Source organism: Uranotaenia lowii, chromosome 2, assembly GCF_029784155.1.
Source record: "Uranotaenia lowii strain MFRU-FL chromosome 2, ASM2978415v1, whole genome shotgun sequence".
NCBI lineage: Eukaryota > Metazoa > Arthropoda > Insecta > Diptera > Culicidae > Uranotaenia > Uranotaenia lowii.
This window is the reverse complement of record NC_073692.1, coordinates 258,280,826-258,300,726: the sequence shown is the minus strand read 5'-3', so window position 1 is coordinate 258,300,726 and position 19,901 is coordinate 258,280,826. Positions and strand designations below refer to the sequence as shown.

The 19,901-nt window shown below is 35.6% G+C and overlaps 1 protein-coding gene across 1 annotated transcript in view; it reads right to left on the bottom strand.

Moving 5' to 3' along the window:
- Positions 1-533: 533 nt before the first annotated feature.
- Positions 534-19,901, bottom strand: part of LOC129745659 (uncharacterized) — a 109,906-nt gene continuing 90,538 nt past the window's right edge. The window contains exons 3-5 of the mRNA XM_055738916.1: positions 4,629-4,800; positions 4,494-4,555; positions 534-4,423 (exon numbers count right to left, since the gene is read on the bottom strand). Coding sequence (XP_055594891.1) covers positions 4,170-4,423; positions 4,494-4,555; positions 4,629-4,800 — 488 coding nt within the window. The 3' untranslated portion in view covers positions 534-4,169. The remainder of the gene's footprint in view (positions 4,424-4,493; positions 4,556-4,628; positions 4,801-19,901) is intronic.

Sequence of the window (19,901 nt, the reverse complement as noted above, 5' to 3'; positions counted from 1 at the left end):
CCATTTGAAAAAAACTAAGCTTTAGTAAAAAACATTCGTTTTGATTTTCAAAAATATGACTGACTCTAACTGACGTTAACAATTAAAAGTTCAAAATAGAAAATCTATAACTAAAAAAAAAAAAAGAAATATTGGAGCACGAAGTACACATAGGATCTCAGTGAAACTTCATGTTTCTTTGAAGAGATCTAATTCAAACTTAACACTAAGGCGTACATCTTTCAAGGACACAATGGCTAGCATCTCACAAATGCTAAAAGCACCAGCCCATAGAAAGATTACTACGTATGCCGTGACCGAGACTGGATCTCATGACCTCTAGCTAAGAAGACTTGAACGCTATCCTCAAGCCCATGTCAGCTCCATAGGTCTGAAGACATCTGAAAAATACAACACGAACTAACGTAGGCTCTAACTAAACAGTGAAATATTTACAAGTGAAAATTTCTTACGACTCAAACCTACAACTAGGGAAGTTATGGACGTTTCGGATTCGTTTTACGCATGGAAGCTATTCAAATTGTCTTTAATAGTTAATGACCAACAAAAACATGTTGATTAATTTTATTTAAAGCTCAAAATATACAAAAAAATGTGTGTTTCCTTTTTATACAAATCAATATTATACAAATTCTGATGTCAGTTCTAATACCATATTGCACTGCCTTTCAAATTATATTGGTGTCCGGCTGATGATTATTTCTTTCAATAAATTAGGAAAGTAAAATTGAACGCGCAGCTTAAAGGAATGTAAGTTTGGTTTGATTACTAGCGTGCCTCGAAAATGATGATTTTTGTTTGCGATGAAGTTATACCAGTAGTATTCTCAGATTATATTCAGCCCTAAAATGAAATAATCGTATCACACCGATACTTTGATGCTGCAAGACACCGAAACATTCGAACAATGGGCAGGTAATATTGACGGCGTGTTTCATTCACTTCTTTACATATATTCAGATTTCATTCGATTTTCTCATTGTAATTTCAAACATACATTTGGCAACCTACCAAACACGCCTCGTTATTAAGCGATAAAATAAAATAACTTTGTAATGAATTAAAAAAGGTCTACCTAGTTCAATGATAAACAATACATTCGATGGCGATGTTTGTTTTCTTGATTTATTTTTGTTTGTTTGCCGTTCTTCTATTCGAATTTGAAAACATATTTACAATACTTTCATGTTTTGATTTCTAGTGAATACTTTTGCCGGTGTCTGTACATTCGTTAGTTCCTAATAATATTAGATAATAAAATAGTGTTACTCGTGACGGTTTATACTGCGCTTTAATTAGATTGCTTTTCCTTGCCTTGGACAAATATCATTTCGGATCCGATTTTGGTTAAGAAAGTGAGGGGGTAAACCTTCAATTTCGCTGGGAAAAAAAAGCTCTGAAACTCATCAGGCACGACGAATTCTAAATAATATTTGTATAGGCGTTGGTAATTACTAAATAGCTGTCGAATTATTATTTCTTTTGAGCTGCCATTTATCGTTTAGTTCTTAGCAGCCTTAGCGTCTTTTGATAAATTATTTTTGCTAGTTTTGTCCAGGTTTTCGGTATGGGATGCTAGAGAAATGAACTAATGATTTACGGATTATCACAAACTATCATCGATATAGTAATTTTGATGGGTTCTTTTCCAAAAATCGAAATACTTTTTTGCTCTGCTTCGGACCGAATCGGAGCCAATTGAACCACATACCTTTGGCTGGTACAATAACGAAAATAAATAAATTAAATAATAATTATCGTTCTATTAAAGTTTAGTTGGGCGTTCGTGTATGATCGTGAGCTAGCAGACTAACAGAAATTCAAAGCCTATTCAATGGGATCGAACAATCAATCTGACAGAAGGAATCACTCAATAGTATTTTTTGTTTCAAAAACAAGAAAAAGTAGATAAATTCCATAATAAAAACATTTACTCTACAAAAGTGTAGAGCAATAATGAAGTAGTGAAAAAATAATAACAATCGAATTTACAAATAAATTGAAATGTATATAACTTTGGTGTTTTACAATTTTCGTGTTTTCAAATTGAGAGCAATTGAACGTCAAATTTCAAGCGAATGTGTCAGTTATTCAGCGGCTATTAGTAAAGCAGTTGTGTACTAGTGGTCCATGTGGTTAAATAAAAATCCTGTATGTGAAAATTAATTCTCCAAGCTCGGAAATGGTTCGTTTTCTGGAGTAATTGCAAATTAGCGAAAAGTTTTGTAGCAAAAAATATTTGAACTGTCAAAAATATTCATCAGTATGTTAGAAATACTCTGAAATTTGTAATGTTATTTTGCTATAAGAAGTTACTTTTCTGCATTTAAGTGTTAAAATGTCTGATTTTCAATACCGATTTCTTTGCAGAAAATTACTTATTTTCGACACCTTTTCAAAGCGGGAAAGTTCATTTAACTACGTAGGTACTTGATTTGAAATGATTTATGATCAATGATTTAGTCGTGCAACCTCAAATTTTCATTAAGATGGCCTTCTTGCAGGCGCAAATGATTTTTTAATAAAATGAAATTTGGAGCAAAATTTTCCACGAACCAGTAGTCAAAAAAATCATTTTGCAACCTATTAAATAAATAAGCGAATATTTCCCACAGCAAATTCCTTTTAATTCAAAAAAAAAATAGCAGAAGAAAATAGATACTGCTCCAAGCAGCTTGAACTGTTGCTGAGCTTCGAATAAATTTTTCAATTTGCTTAACCGTTAAAAGTCTACGAAGGAGTTACTCAGTATTCTGCTTGTGATACCTTTGAAAACGATGAGTTTATCTTCTGTAGACTAAAATGATTTTCATCTACTCCAAATAATGAATCAGATCTTTTCAATAAGCTCCTTAGCATAAAAATTAAGTCACTTGAATAATTTTGAAGGAAAAAAAATCCAGAACGATTGTTCATTGAATTGAATTGAATCAGTTGAAATATTTTAAATTATCTAAATGTTTCTGATTGGTAGTTTTTGTTAGTATTTCTTTTATACTGCCAAAAGTGCTTAGCATTGTAAACTTAAATAGAATATTCAGTTAAATTCTTAGGAGGCTTCAAAGCATTTTCAAAATTTCACATTTGGATTAAACAATTATTTCACCCAATTTACACTCTTAGGTTCGTTTCTGTTAGTCTGTGCGAATGGTAATTTGATTTGTAGAGTTTATAAGAATATGATTTTCGTTGAGAAGATTTTGATCTTGAAGATCAGCTTTGACTAACCAGATTCGTACAATCTGGGCCGTTGAGGGATTTCGTTCGATTTGAGTTTGAAGGTGATGTTAACCAACTGGCTAACTAAATGCTGCGTTATCTGAGGAATGTTTCCAACTAAGTTTGATTTTAGAGTTAATTAACTGAAATGGTTGACTGATTTGTATGTTTGCTGTTATCTCTGTTGAGTAATTTTAACTTTGCGATGAATTCCGAAATAAGAAAATGGCACGTCAAATAATTTGTTAAAAACTGTTAACCGTTCATGTTGGCAAGATCGTCAAAACTTTTTTTTATCTTTCTTCTAGAGGGACAAACAGTATAAAACCTAAGTAAAACTTTCGATTCAATCTTCGAAATACAACTTTTAGGTGCGTTTCATTGTTCTTGAAAAGGTTTGGATTAACAACGGCTAAAGTGATTGTGGGTCCCTGACTAATATTGTGGTCTATTTCTAATTCCCAATTGAGTCGTTGCTCTTCGTAATCTACATACATATGTATGTATTGGTTGTAGTTTGGGTTTGTTTATCTCAAAAACGGTTTCAGCTGCAGCTTGACTTCGTATTAGATTTGATTTCGCTCTTTCAATCACAAATGATCTACAGGCACCTGTTGTTGTTTCGTATCAGTAATATAACGAACATGTATAAAAGTAACTTTTTTGTCAGTGCTTATAAAAACTACACCTGGGCACTTAGTCTCTGGTCGTAAGAGAATTGTTTCCGATGTTTTCTTCCAGTAGTAACTGTGCATCATCTATCGTGTAAAATGTTACTAGAATCATGGCAGTTCAATGTTTCACTGAAAACACACCATAGGCCACAACGCACGGTCATCCGTATAGTGTCCAGCACTCTTAAAAGGCGCTTAAATGTCTTTTCAATCTTGTATCCTCTGATGGCTATAGGGTTAGTGTTTTTCTATCTACAAGGAGATTGCTCTCGGCGTCTATCGATTCAGCGATTCGCTCAAGGGTATCGTCTTCAGATGGTGTGACCCGAACGGTCGCTTTGGTTGATCACTTTGCACTGCTCGAAGTGCCCCATCTACCGTATCTACACCACCGTTGGTGCTTTCCAGTCTTTTCTTCTGCTGATGTTTCCGAACGCAGGCGTAACAGCACACGATCGTCGCCAGCACTACCGCAACAATGGCACCACTTGCTATACTTGCAGTTTCCAGCATCACCCGAGGTCGAGTTGCTACAAAATAGAAGAAAAACCAAGTTAGTCAAAGTTGCTCGGTGGACAAAACACTCCAGAAAATACTTACGCAAGTACGATCCATCTAGATCTTTGTATTCACATCTAGGACCCATGAACCCATCGGCACATCTGAAAGTGGAGATAAAGAATAGAAGTGGTTATAAACAAACAATTCCAAAATGTTAAATCTCGGTATACTTACTCGCAATTGTAAAGAAGCGAATCTCCTATTTTTACGGTGAAACAGGTAGCATCGTTGAGACAGTACCATGCCGCATACGCCGGCGGACATTTGTAGGTGTGGAATGTAATATTTGGTCTAGGTGTCGGACTAGGTGGACGAGGTTTGGGCGTTGTCCGACTCGAACACGCATCTGGAAAAGAGAAGAGAAATGATAACGAAAATTAATACCTATTATGTGTTGCAGATTTTTCTTAGAGTATTTGAAAAATCAGTGAATATAAAAAAAAATAAATCCTTTTACCCTCAATTCTGCCCAATTCATTGAACTGTCGAAGGTATCACGAAAAGAACGCCGATAACAAATGGAAATTATGTGGTAAGATGTAAAGCGGTTTTTTCCTTCCTAAGGGCATCTGTATTCGTGATCTATTTATTCTTGGGTCTAATTTATACAAGAATTGAACCAAAGAAATTAGATCCGATCCAATGAAAAAACTGGCAACTGCACTCGTGTTCCATTAACTGTCAAACGGTTTAGAACTGCGTCAAATTGGATCCAAATCTCATCAGTTTTGGATCAATCCTTATACCAGCTCTAAAAAAAGTTTAGTTGAAACTGGTATAATGGATCACCAATGCGGTTGCTCGGGTCGGAATTTGGGTCTAAACCGGCTGTTTGGACCACGGATACAGGTGCTCTAAGGTCGCATTATTATTGTTTTGCTATAACTTTTTCCCCTACATCCGAACAAACTGTGTGGGGTAAGCTAATTTGTGAACAACCTTCTCAACCGACTCGGTTGCGGCTACCTTTCCGACTAGGTAGGTTCCACTTGTCGTCAGAGCGACGGTTTGATTTTTTTCCTTCCTCCATCACAGGAGTTTCTATCGCCTTCAGTATGGGGAAACGTCGATCATTTTATGGTAAAGCATTCGTCGAAAAGTGATAAAATTTGGTTTTCATGGACTATTGCACTCATCGTAGTGAGCCATGGATGGGTTGTGTACGTCCAAGACAGGCCCCCACAATTCGATTGAAGCAGTAATCGTGAGTAGAAGACGGGCGTGTGCAATGTTCTACGAGTGGGTATAGTTCCAAGTCCGCCCTAGTAGGTGAACGAGGCTACAAAATGAAAAACCAATGAGTCGAAACGATTGTGTTCTGATGGCAGAATCGTCTGCATCATAGAGTTTCACATACACACAGGTTGTTTTAGGCGAATGTGCTTTTTTCAAAATGGACACAGCAGACGCCTAAAGTCATGTGCCCTAACAACCACTAAATAGTGAGGGAGTGCAACCGCAAAGCTGAACTGATCCTTGGAAATCCTCACTTTGCTTCAACGGGAAAGAGGAGGAAAATAAAACTTTAATCCTCAATATTCGAGGGTAAGCATAGAAAAAAAAACACACCTCACTTGGGAAGCCTTTCGTTGCAAATAAATAACACAACATTGCAATTTTATTGTTATTGTTATACCTAGGTACCACAAAACGTATGGGCTCATAAATCACACATCATTACAAAAGCGCCAGTGCGGGTTTACACGTAATCCTTTGCACCGGTAAGTGGCTCAGCTGATCTTGTTCAAGTGCTACAGAACTATAATCTTGTTTTTTTTTATTTCATTTGAACTATTTCGTTTGTTCGTTTTAGATGGGACATTGAATTGCATTGGCACAAATTTGTTGGGATACAAATTGACCAGTCGCACGAATTTCATCGGTCACTTTGTTTTTAATGAAAAACAAATGTTTTATTTCTTAGAGCAAGCACGCAAGTTCACTGGTGTTGGGAGAAAGTGGTAGAAATTTTGACACTTTTAGCACGTTTTGAAAACTTTACTATGCGAAAATATTTCAAGATCTGTGGCCTTCAAGAGTTTTTACAACACGTGTTGTAGTCTCGCATGCTGTGATGCAAAAATAGCAATATTTCTATCACATACGGCTGGAATAGCAGCAGTGCTGTAAAAAAATATAACGCCCCAGGATCTTGAAAACATTTTTTGCATGGTAAAATTTTCAAAATGTGCTACAAGTGTCAAAATTTCTACCACTTTCCCCCAACACCACGGAACTTGCTCTTATTGATCGTTCCAATCAGACTCAAACACTCATGATGCACTACGCCATTTTTATTTAAGATTGATTGAAAAAAGTAAGGCCCTAGTCAATCGATATGGTATAATTCTCTACAACCTCTTTGATGTTGATTTCACGATTTATCAATTTTTTTTGACAAAGAAATACGTCTAACGAAAACACTATTCACACGGGTGCAAATTGAATAAATAAAACTGTTTCACTTTGAAAGAAATCCTTCCGACATCTGTGTAAAGAAGCTTTCACGATCGGTTTCCACCATTCGAGTTTGTGCGCAAAAAAAAACGAAATATTTCTTTGTAAAATTGTTGTTATTTCAAATAACTTATTTGCTCTACTTCCAAGAGCAGTTAACTCTCCGCGCTGCGTTCCAAACCCCCAATTAAGCAATAATTCAATTTAGTGAGCTTCTCAACCACAAACCGCTGCTCAAGAATTGCAATATGTATGCTCAGCAACTGATTTTTTTAAGTACTGCCGAAATAGCAACCTGAAGAAACGGTTCAATCTCAACACAATAATCAGAATCTAGATCAAGATCAAGATTAGGATTTTGATTATGACAGAATTAGGATCAGGATCAGGGTTTGGATCAGGATTAGGACAAGAGTCGGAAAAAGGATCAGAATCATGACCGAATCTGAATCAAGGTTCGGGATCTGAATCAGGTTCACGATCAGGATTTTGATCCAGGTAGAGGTCTGTATCTATATCGGGATCAAGATCTGGATTACAATGATAACCAGTATCTGGATCAAGGTTAGGATTATGATCAGGATCAGAATCTAGATATGTTTATGGATCAGGATCAAGATTAGAATCAGGATCAGGGTCAGGACCAAGACCAAGATCATGATTAGGATCAGGATCTGGATCTGGATCAAGATAATAATCAGTAGCTAGATATTTTCGGGATCTTGATCACGATCAGGATCTGGTTCTGAATTAGGATTAGCGTATGGATCACGATCAGTATAGAAATCGGGATAAGAATAGGGAACTGCATTTGTATTAGAATCAGAATCAGTGTATGGAACATGGTCAGGATGAGCATCAATAAGGGAAAGGTTTCCTAAATGGTCCTATCGGGTTAAATGACCCTACGGCCGTTTGACGAAATGGCTGGCAAGACAACATATCTGATCAATGCATTTTTAGGGCAATACGCTTTGAACATAAGGCAAGAAAGAATTTTATGAACAAACCAACTCAAAAAAATTAAAAATTCATACAAGGTTTTGTTAATTTTGATGTGATTATTCGTAAAGAAGCTAAAAACAAAAAGTTGGGTGGTTTTGTATAAAATTCAAATAAACCGTAGAAGTAAAACAAATTCAGGCTTTTATAATGGTTTCATAATGATTAGAAAGTGGAATAAGAAAGTGTTTTTGTATGCCCACATCATGTTTGTAAAATGCCGCTATACTCAAATAACAGGTTAAATAGAATAAATATATGATTTTTATCATTAAAACTTCGAATTTAAGCTCTAATTAACACCTTTAGAAAGTTGAAGATCTCAAAACATACTTGATGAAGTTTTTCTTATGGATGAATTGCCTGCATAATATGGCAACCCTAACTTTTGTTTTATTTTATAAAATTATAAAAAGAAATAGATTGTCGTTTGAAAGTTATCAGTTTCTAGCATTTCCAATGAAATCATACGGAAATATTGCCAAAAAACAAAAATTTTGCCTAAAATATAAATAGGGTAAATGTACCCAATCTTGGCCCCTAAGGCATGTTCGACTAGATTTCCCATGATTGTAGTCTTCCTGTAATGTGTATCTTCAAAAGTCCTTCGACAAATATGATTGCTTACTAGCCTGAAATACAGTCAAAATATGTCCTTGCTTGAAAGCGGTTGATAATTTGAGATAAACCTGATCAAACTATTGATTGAAATGCTCCTTATTGTAGCCCCCGCGCCGAATTTTGGCCCTTTATGAGTTCCCTAAATTGGCCGTCTCTAGAAAAAATTTGCCTCACTAATACAACAACAGCCCCAACGAATTCATTGAAAATATCCCGAAAGGAAGCACATCAATGTTCTGTTTTCTTTTCAAAAAGTCGGAAGTACGAAATTTCAATAAATTTGTTGAATTGATATTTGTATGTAGAATTATAATCTTACCTAAAAAAGTTTTACTTGTTTATTTCAGTTTTTGTGTGTTTAAAATTTCTATTATAAGAATGATAATCTATAACAAATAGGTTCCAAACTATTGCATTGGTTAACATAAATATGTTCATTAATCAAGCAAACAAATCGTTAGCTCAATTTTTAACATGCAATCATGATAGATCTGTTTCCATTGAAGTGAACACGTTATTATGTTCATATTTTTTTTTATTCCACTCCCATAAAAAGAGGACCGACATTTTAAAAACCTTTATGATCGAGGCAAGAAGCAAACTAAAGCTTAAACTAAAGTAAGCGAACGATTCTTTGAATCATAAATGCTTAAAATGTCGCCCTCAGGAATTTTCTAGCAATCGTATGCGAACATACTTTTGCATACTCCAGCCAGCCTGATAGAAATAGATTGCATCTCACTCGTTCGTTTGGGAACTGTAGTCAATAGAAACGAACAGCAAATTCAAAAGCTGGGTGAAATTCGGATCTGGATCCGGTGAATTAATTTATTGAGAGGTAAATTTTATTGAGAAATTTACCATAAAAGAGCAGCTCAAATTATAGCATTATAATTCCAACTAAGATGCCAAACACGCTTGAGTCGGCTTGAGAGATAAATAAATTGATTTTAGTCCAAAATACATCCATGATATTTTTAAGTTATTTCAATCATTCATTTTACTTTCGACCGGCTTTTCAATTCCCAGACCACTGTTTTCACACATACATGCATACTTCTTTTTGTGGAATTGTGTGCCAAGACTAGGCAAAAAATATGTTTATATTTTCTTGAATTCTAGATAGAAAATGTACGTTGTTTGGAGTAAGTTATAATTTTATATTTTTTGCCATGTTTTGCTGCAACCAACGGTAATAGTTTACTGATTTTTCTATAATGAGGAGTGTTTTTAAAATCAATCCGAAGATGGCAGATGCACTAGCAAAGTAGGTTCATTTTAGATTTTTTCAGAAGATCATAATTTTATTTGCAGTTTGTCATGCAAAAAAAATTTTTTACGCAGTCATTTGGATTCAATTGTGGGCAAATGCTATGCAGAATGTTGCCATATGCGATTTTCTTTTATGTTTAATTTTTTTTTCATTTTTAGGCGTATGTTTGACATGAAAATCATCAAAATGCATTTTGGCATGCCAAGATTAGGAGCATGCCAAGTTAAGGCTCACCCTAGGCTATCCTAGGCGCATTTAGCCCTCACGGTTTGAGGTTCTTTTGACAACAGTTATAATAAAAACGATTTCTCAAAAACTGAAGGAGATTTCAACATAAAAATTACTCCAATGTATAGAAAACAGATGTTTGCTCGTGTGTTTGTAGTTTTTGTAAACATATTCGATGAAGTATTTGATTAAATCAATATTCTGCTTAATAGGCATATAGTCCGCTCCTCCTCGATTTGGATCTGAATCTCAATCTGGATTATGATCCTGGTCAACAGTAAATTTTATATTTATAATATATTTCAACAAAACTCAACGAAATCGAATAAACTTGTATTACAAAAAAAAATCCCGTTTGATTGGTGAGATGAAGACAAAATCGTTAGGTAAAGAAAATCTCCTTTCCGGCATTTTATTTCCTACCGTTCTTATTAACTCCCATCCCCCAAAAATTTAATATTTACACAACAAACTGTGTTGAAAAGCTGACTTATGTAGCAGTTTTTTGGTAATAGTATTTCGAGATGGTTCGAACTTTCATCTAGTGCAGTAATTTACTAATTAAGGGGGCTGCTCCGTGAACCAATTGCCTTGATAACCCGAGCAGACTTCGATACCTAAAACGGATAGCAAAGGATACCAAAATAAGGTGTTAGCATATTTAGGTGCAGATTATTTTTTTTTTTCTCGTAGTGTCTTCAGAACATATTTGTAAGACAACATATTGTATTGCTATCATGCCCCGTAAGCTAGGTTTTGTATCTTTTTGTCGGAAAAAAGGTGGAACGATACTAAAACTTTGAGTCAATTTTCATATAAGGATATCACAGATACGCCTAGTTTCAGCATTTTCGAAAGGCTAATGAATCCTTGTTTAGTCGACCTTTGTAGAGTGGTTTTTGAGAGCAGCACAATGATGTCACATTTATTCAGTAAATCATACCAATCAATAGTTTCATTATGCTTTCAAAACTCGTTTCGAAACGTTGGCCAAACAAGGCTTTAATTTGGGGTTCCAGTGAAACTTACACTTAGACTAATCGAGTTATCCGTATATGAAAAGTGGGACCCTAATTTTAGCATTGTACATCTACCATGATTCGAGCAAATAGTATAATTCGCTATCATTTTGCCGTCAAAGTCTGCTCGGGAAGCATCTCACACCCATCGATCGGTAGTCATAGTCAGGCGCACCCTTTCCAGCTGGTGGTGTCAGTCTTAAACTCGTTCTAGTGTGGTACTAAGAGGTTGAATTTTTTAAAATATGTTTGTATCAAATCTTATTTTAAAATTTTGAAACATAATTTTGAACAAGAAAATCGTTGATAAATCTCTAAATGAGAGCAGAAACATGTTGATTATCCTATTCTGTTTATTTATGAAATGGTTTAAAGGATACCTACTTGATTTGTAAAAGTGTTTTAGAGAAAAAATTGCTACATGAAAACCTGCTCAAATGTGTACCACATAATCACAGAATAAGGTGTCGTGGTGGCTTAGTTAGTCAAAAAAACTCAACGAGCGATCCTTTGCGAGTCGGTAACGAGCTCCTTGCACGAGGAATTTAGGATAATGAAGTCACATAAACTCGCAGCAGTTCTTCTCAAGGATTGTTGTGTAATAATGGACGGTGACCGGTTAGCCAGTTCGTAGTGCTACTTTTTCTAGCATTAAGAATCAAACCGGACAGGGTTCGGAGTGTTTCTTTTATAAATAGGTAGGTACACAATTGCATTCGGGCGGCTTCCATCAGACTCTCACTCACGTGAATCTAACATTTGTGACCCGCCCCCATCATCGTCACCATCGTCGTCATCATCATCATCAAAGGCGTCATCGTCACCATCTCGGAAGTTGATCAATATTGTAGTATGTAGTATTTTTGTTTTACTATATCCAACCACTTTCAGGACGGGGAAGTACTCACAAAACAAACACATGATTTTGTGTATGGCAATCATTCCCGTTCGACACGTAAACCACTTTACTGGATTTCTACTTTTTATAGCGTGAGTCTGATTTTACGGAGGATTGCATTCCGATTTGAAACGTAACTGTAGGTGCCTACAACATGCATGAGGGTACAGCAAGGCTCGTTAAGGGCTGATTTTTTGCCTGCTCTTTTTAAGTACGTACTTTCTAGATTTATGATAGGTGCTACGCCTTAGTCGTACTTCGTAAATTCACTATCCGATTCAGAAGTCGAGTGCCATTTTGTGAATTTTATAGTGCCTACAAAGTGTTCTGGCACAGAATTGCAGGGCTGGCCTTCAAGTGACTGCGAGCTGATGCATCATATCAGCACCTGTTGATAAACTGTTAAGCTGAACTTCCTCTAGGTTTATTTTGTGAAAATAGTAGTGGTTGCCAGAAGAACGAGTAGGAAATTTTGAAGTCTTTTACATACACCGAATCCGTTATATCTCGTGTTTGACTTTCCAGTTCGAAAATAATTTCGAAACTATTGCACATACCATGATATGTGTAGTTTTAAACCATTGGGTTGATTTTCGCGAAAAATTCTAGCTGCTAAATTGGTGACAATTTTTAACAAAACACACTAATATTACACTAACAGGATATATGTATGTATACAGTTTTATCGAAAAACGTAGTGCCTCCTCTATTGGGTACTACTTCTTCAATACAGTTAATTGGTGCGGGACAAAGAATTTAGTATGTGGTCAAGCTTCTATTTCAAATGCTCTTCGCTATTTGCACCACCTTAGAATTTTCTTCTGATCTTCTATCCGTCTTTCATTTCAACTCTTTAACTCTCACCGATAAAGCCGCAAATTAATTTCATTATTTTTCAAGTAATCTAAAAATTCAAATTGGGTTATTATAATTTTCGTTTTTTGCTAACAAATAACATTTAGTTTTAAAGCCAGTTTCAATTGAATAAATATGCGAAACAGGGTCAGGATCAGAATTAGGGTTAGAATCATGATCAAGATCTCAACAGAATCTGGATCTGATTCAGGTTTAGATTAAAAACACTTGAATAATCATCATTTGCATCATAACAGGCGAGTACCCAGTTTTATTTATCATATATATTGGCTCATTTATCCAATAACCTCGTGCTTTAGACCCGTGCTACGATGAAGAAAAAACAATCCTCTAAAAATTTTCACTATCAAATTTTCAATCATCAGCAGGCTTTAATTCGGTGTTAAGTACACGTGAACTCTGGATGTTCGTTTTTAATGCCCGGTCCATATCGTGATAGTGAAAACACCCCGCAAAAGGGAAAAATTTCGGTTTACAAAATGGGTGCCATGACTTTTGGTTTGTGGGAATGAAAACGAATGTTGTATGGGAGGGTCTCTTTTCTTAGATGGGAGAGGCTCAAAACTATTACTAAAACCTTACCCAGGTCCAAAAACATCAATGTACCAAATTTCAGGCTGATCGGTTAAGCGGTGTGGATTTGTATAAGGTGCATACAAACAAACAAACATATATAGGTCCAACTCATCTTTATATATTAAAAGAAAAGATGGACGTAAAATTAAGAGAAGTACAAATATTGTGCATATATTTAGGGGCTTAAACAATCAACAAATTTATCTTACAATTTTTACTACAATTCCATTGCGAATTGACAGCCATAATTTTTTCAAATCAAGAATTAATCCTTATTTAACGCAAACTTTTTGCATTGTTTAAAAATAAATTTGAAACAGAAACAGAATAATGCCCGTTGTTCTTGTTATTGGTATGTTGATTACTTAATATCTTAAACGGATATGAAGATAACAGTGTCGTCTTTCAAATAGTAAATAGCACACAACAGTCAACCTTCGAACGTAATCATTGGGCACCTTCATCGCAATCTCAGCTCATATGCAATCCATTTGAATAAAAAAGTTAAAGAAAAAAACCGCTCCAGGAATGTGTGATATCTTATCAGATCGCGAAGTTGTATTACTAGGTATTCAGCTGGATGCAATCACACGCCCTCGAGTCGACGGCGCTTAGCAGTTGTTTTTAATTTCCTCAATTTCCTTACCCGCTTAGTCAGTGACAGGACAGCAATCAGCAGCCTTGATTTGATCGTGGCCAATGTCGGTAGAAACCTTTATGAAGGTACCCATCGTTTCGATAGAGTTGTCTGCCACAGACCGTAGGATTAGATTCATATGTTTCACGATTGATTGCACACTGTATGTTATATGTATCGTCTGAATCGAAATGACTTGCACAAGGTTGTGTGCCAAAGGGTGCTCAAATATTGTAAATATCGCCATTACATTTCAGCTCCTCCCCGAGGAACGAGAAACTAACCGAGAACCAACCAGCATGATAGGAAAGTCCTTTTTCACACAAATTTTTCATCAAAGTGAAAACGTTACGTTGCGATCTGCAAGTCACACTCACAGCCATCAATATTCGAATGAATAAGTAATTGCGTTTCGCCGGCCGGCAGTTTCGAGCAGGGGTTGTTTTCGTAGGCGAACGAGCAAGTAAATAGTCTATTTGAAGCCTCGGCCTGTCTTCGGTGAAGTGGTCAATTTCTAAGAATGTACAGAGGTACTTTGTTGCCCGGTCCAAGGTTTCCTTCCACGTGGAGTGGGACAAAATGTCTAGTCTGCGGTTTTAATTGTGTCACGTTCATTTTCTCGCGTCAATTTCCTGGTGACAGTTTTTCCAATTACTGTGTCACTGGAGAGACAGCGCCAATCATTCAGGCTAATAAAGTTTCTTCACATCGTCTCACTATTCGTGAGAATTACGCCAACAGGTATGCAATTGAAGCGCCAATTTCTAAGCTTGGATCACAAAGATCACAGTTCTGGTTCTTATTTCGGTTCACATTTCCAATTCTGATTCTGTTTTCTAAATTTTGTTTCTAAAACCTGTTTTTTATTCTGACTTCTAAAATAAAAAAAAAATAATAATAAAGTCATTTAAAGAAACTCCAGCGAGGAGTCAAACTTTTTTTCCCTAAATTTTCTCCGTCATGAGTCCATTATTTCCATTGCTGTGGGAAATGTCGGCGAGTGGCGCAAACAAAAAGCAATACTTCCTGGAGTGAGGCCGCCCAGGTTATGCCGAAAACGGCTCCCGGAATTAAGTGAGATATAATCACTCAATACTGGGCAAACCGCGTCCAGATCATCCGCCCCAGGCAAATAAATAGGTACACCATCGTTACGAGCCCAGTCAGTTCCAGTGCATAAATAATAAATTGAAAGGAATAAAATGAAAAACATTAGAAACTTGCGCCGATTCCAATCAAAATCACAGTTCGACAACGCTAGATGGAGGCCACACATCAGCTGAAACAACGGAGAGGTCGATAGATCAAATTATAATAATCATACCAATTATCTGGTTTTCCCATTGCGGCGGCACTGAGCTGTTCTTTCTTTCTCATGCGCTTTTAGAACCTATCATCGTCTGGGGGTCTTGATTTTTTTTTCGAATGGCCAGGGTTCTATGAACAGTACAAAAAACACTTAGTCATTACACTGACCAGTGAATCTATCGTTCCACGCGGTAAGAAGCTTTCTTTGAGTGCTAGGTAGGATTCCGATAAGCCGCGTTTTGAATCGATTGGTGGTGCCTGAGATCCGTGCTATCCATTCCAATAGCTGGAAGTGACCCATTAGATGCGGTTCTACATTAGTTTCCTATGCATAGTTAAGGGTCCGGTGTGGTTTCGAATCAGGCATCATTAGCATTCAATACTTCCTAAATAATGCTTCCGAATGAAAAATTAAAAAAAAAAACATAACAGTGAAGTTTTTAAAGAAGGCCATAACAAGATCTCTTTTAATTTATTAATATTGATAATTAAATATAAGAAAGATACATCGACATTTGTTGAAGTCAGAGGAAAGTTATATTGAGTCCTCTCACAAAACAAAACACAAAGCGGAAATCAGTCACTGGGAACCTGTCTGCGGGAGGGAAAATGTTTTCCCTCAATCCCTGCGGCACATCTCGATGGGACGTGTGAACTTACCTACAACTTTATTGCCGAATGGGTGTCCAAATTACCTCGGCCTCGGCCATTAATGCAACCTGTCACCTTTGAAGGGTTCCGATCCAGCGGGTAGCTACGCCAAATTTAAGTTTAAGTTGGCTTAATGGGTAAATGAAGCTTTTATTAGCAGACCGCAGGCCTGGCCCAATATGAAATATTGCTTAGTATGATTTTTTCAATTGTTATTTATTTTTAAATTTTATTCAAAATTGATTCAGCTTTTTGATAAGAAAAACACATTTTTTTGACATTCACTCTAAAGCAAACAAACTTTAAAAGAATACTCATTCCGAGTGTTGGCACATCGAACAATTGAGTAAATAAAACATACCTTGGCTTAACTAACGTCGTAAAGCTGATGAGTGCGGTTTTTTTTTTATCCATTTCTTAACAAGAATAGATTTACTTTTATTTAATGAACTCAAGCGCGTTGTATGAGAATGCTTGGAATAAACACAAAAGATACAGGTATTTTATGGAAAAAAAACTTTACATTTGCATCTATTCTGTTTAAAAACCTGATCTCACAAATGATTATGATACTGATACCTTCCAAAGTCACTACGCGGATTCCTTTGAGCTGGTTCCATTATTAAAAAAATCGTTTGCTTTATTTACATATGATATTACAGTTTGAATGATAAAAGGCCAAAAAGATCGGTTTTCGTAGAATTACTGTATCTAATGCCACACAAACTTTAAAAGGCACAAATTTGGTGAAATAAAAGTGTGATTGTTGATGTATCCTCAGTAGAAAATTTGATCAAAAAATATCATCAGAATAAAGAGTTATGGAAGTTCGAAGTCGAAGTTACAGTGCGATTGCTCCCCATTTCTTTACAATTATGAACGTTACTGTATATCAAAATGTTTATCTTAAGCGTCAGCATTACGTTGAATGATATTCATATTTTTCTTTAGAGGTCAGAAAAATTGTTATATCGGGTTCGCAGCATCCCGATCAGATAAGTATTTGCATGGATTTTTTTTTCACACTATGAATATTTCCAGGTTTTTTAAGCTATCAAAAGTATGCTTATCGCAATCCATGTCAATTTGAGCAATTTTTAAGAAATGAACAGCCTCTCATTTGATAACTGGTTAAACAATTCTGATGTTACGATCCCCTTCGTTATTAAAAAAAAGTAAGAAAAAAAACTTTAACATTGTCCTACTTTGTAGAGACTATTTGTTCACTCGTGTTGGGAAAAAGTTGTAGAAATTTTGACACTTGTAGCACATTTTAAAAACTTTACCATGTAAAAACATTTTCAAGATCTGCGACCTTCAAGTTTTTTTTACAACACGTGTTCTATTTTCGCTCGATTTCTATCACATACGGCTGAAATAGAAACAGTGTTGTACAAAAATTGACGCCAAAAGATCTTGAAAACATTTCAACCACTTTATCCCATCACGGATGAACTAACTATCTCTAACGAATGGTCTGTTTTTTCTCTATGTATTGAACAGTTTTTTTTAACTTTAGAGCAAGTTCACTCGTGTTGGGAAAAAGTGGTAGAAATTTTGACACTTGTAGCACATTCTGAAAATTTTACCATGTCAAAATATTTTCAAGATCTTTGCGTGTTAAATTCTTTTACAGCACTGTTTCTATTTCAGCCTTATGTGACAGAAATATTGATATTTTTGCATCGCAGCATGCGAAATTAAAACACGTGTTATAACAAAACTTAAAGGCCTCAGATCTTGAAAACGTGTTTGCATGGTAAAGTTTTCAAAATATGCAGAAGGTGCCAAAATTTCAACCAATTTTTCTCAACACGAATAAACTTGCTCTTACAAACATTATTTTTTTTAAATTTTAAACTTATTTTTCTTATAATTGAATGTCCTGAATTAAATTCAGGACCATCAGAAAATCAGTGATTTTCTATTTGTGTCATAGTTTGTGCAAAATTTTTGAAAAAAAAAGAAAAATTGACAATTTCAACAACAAAAAATCAACTGTTTGCTATATTTAAAACAGGATTAGGTCCTTTCGACAATTTACAGCCCTATGTTTAGTTCAACTTTCGCCAACCTCATCCCTGATCGTTACTTCAAGTGTATAGCGTTCTGCACAATGATGGGACAATCGGTGTGATTACGTGCAGCAAACAAACGAAACCGTTTTCCCGCATTTCCACAAGTCGTCGGTTGGGCGCATAACAAATAAACACCATCAACCGTCGTCGTCGAGGGTTGCTGAAGGAATCCCGTGTCCGTGGGTGGTTATCATCACAGCGCACATCTATCAAAGAAGAACCATAACCTCTCCACTGTTGTTAAATACGAGACCATTCTACGGATCGGACTACATAGCTGATCGATCTAAGCCGGGTTGGTTTGTTTTTATCGGAAATGGCACTTAAACCTTCCTAACACTGCACTGCAACAACAACGGGGCAAAAGGAGCCACAACCAGACGAGCACTTGGTTAGGTTATAAGGACACGCTCGGGATTTATCGTTTCAATGCTTTTTTCGGTTCATGCCTGTGTCAATATTTTTACCGGGCTGGCCTGCTTCGTTGCAAAAACGGAACGATAAATGAATGGTGGTTGTAAAGTAGCACGTTTCTGTGTTTTTCGCACACCGAACTTGTTCAAGTCTTTCGTCGAGTGCCACCGATGCTCGACAGCGTAGATTTCCGTTTCCTTATTTGAATTGTCTTGAAAGATATACAGACCCCGTTCGATTTTGGCAACACGCCCGTACATTTTGTGTTGCCAAAATCGAATGTTGCCAAAATCGATCGGTTTTTTCCCAACTTTTTTTCAGTTATTTTTACAAAATGACTATTATTATTATCAAAAACGTTATTTTAAGTCAATTTGTGACCACTTGTAGTCATTTTTTATTTTTTTCATCAAGTTTTTGATGCATTTTGCACTTTTCTTGTTTTGTTTTCAATGGTTGTTTTTATTTGTCATAATTGCTGTTTTTGTCATTCTTCATCTTTTTTTAGTTGTTTTTTGTCTCTTCCAGCCTTTTGTTTGAATTTGTTTTTTAACTTTTTGAATTTTTTATCTTTTTGTAATTTTTGAGTACTTTATAAAATTTTTAAAAAACTTTTGTTTTTATAATTGCATTTTATCAACATTTCAGAACATAAAAACGTATTTATGGTATTTGTTTAAATTAAATTGGTCTTGTTATAACGAAAACTAAAAGGTAATGTTGTTTCTGAAAACCGTTCGATTTTGGCACATGTGCCAAAATCGGATGTTGCCAAAATCGAATGTTGCCAAATTCGGATGTTGCCAAAAACGAACGGGGTCTGTACATAATCAATTTTTCATATTTGAACTTTTCCAGCATAATTTCTAACACTCTGTCGATTGAAAACAGAAAAGTGATCCAGTATAACACTGAAATAGGGAATTTTAATAAGAAGATCTATGAAACAAATTCATCGATAACATTAATTCCATGATTTAAAAAACAGTTAAAAACATTTTAGCCATTTAGTTATAATATTATAGTAAACAAAACTATTTAAACTGCTTCAATAATTATTGATTTAATACTCATTTCTGGATCGTGTTAGGGATTTGTGAAATACGTGGACAAAAATTGAAGCCATACATACATACATTGCAGTGGGTGAGAAAACCACAAAATTCAAACAAGATAATCCACAAATTGCGGTTTTCACTCATCATGGTGTCTGATATTGGTTTTCTTTATCATCACTCAAATTTGTGCTGCTCACATGAAGGAGAAGAAATAAAAAAACAACTCATCAACTGTGTATAACTGCGGCAAATTGAAAATTAGTTTTTACTCTAATAATGTGTTGCTTGGTCTATTCCAAGTTACACGCTACATTTTCACTGTGCGTTACGACAGACAGAAAAAACATAAAA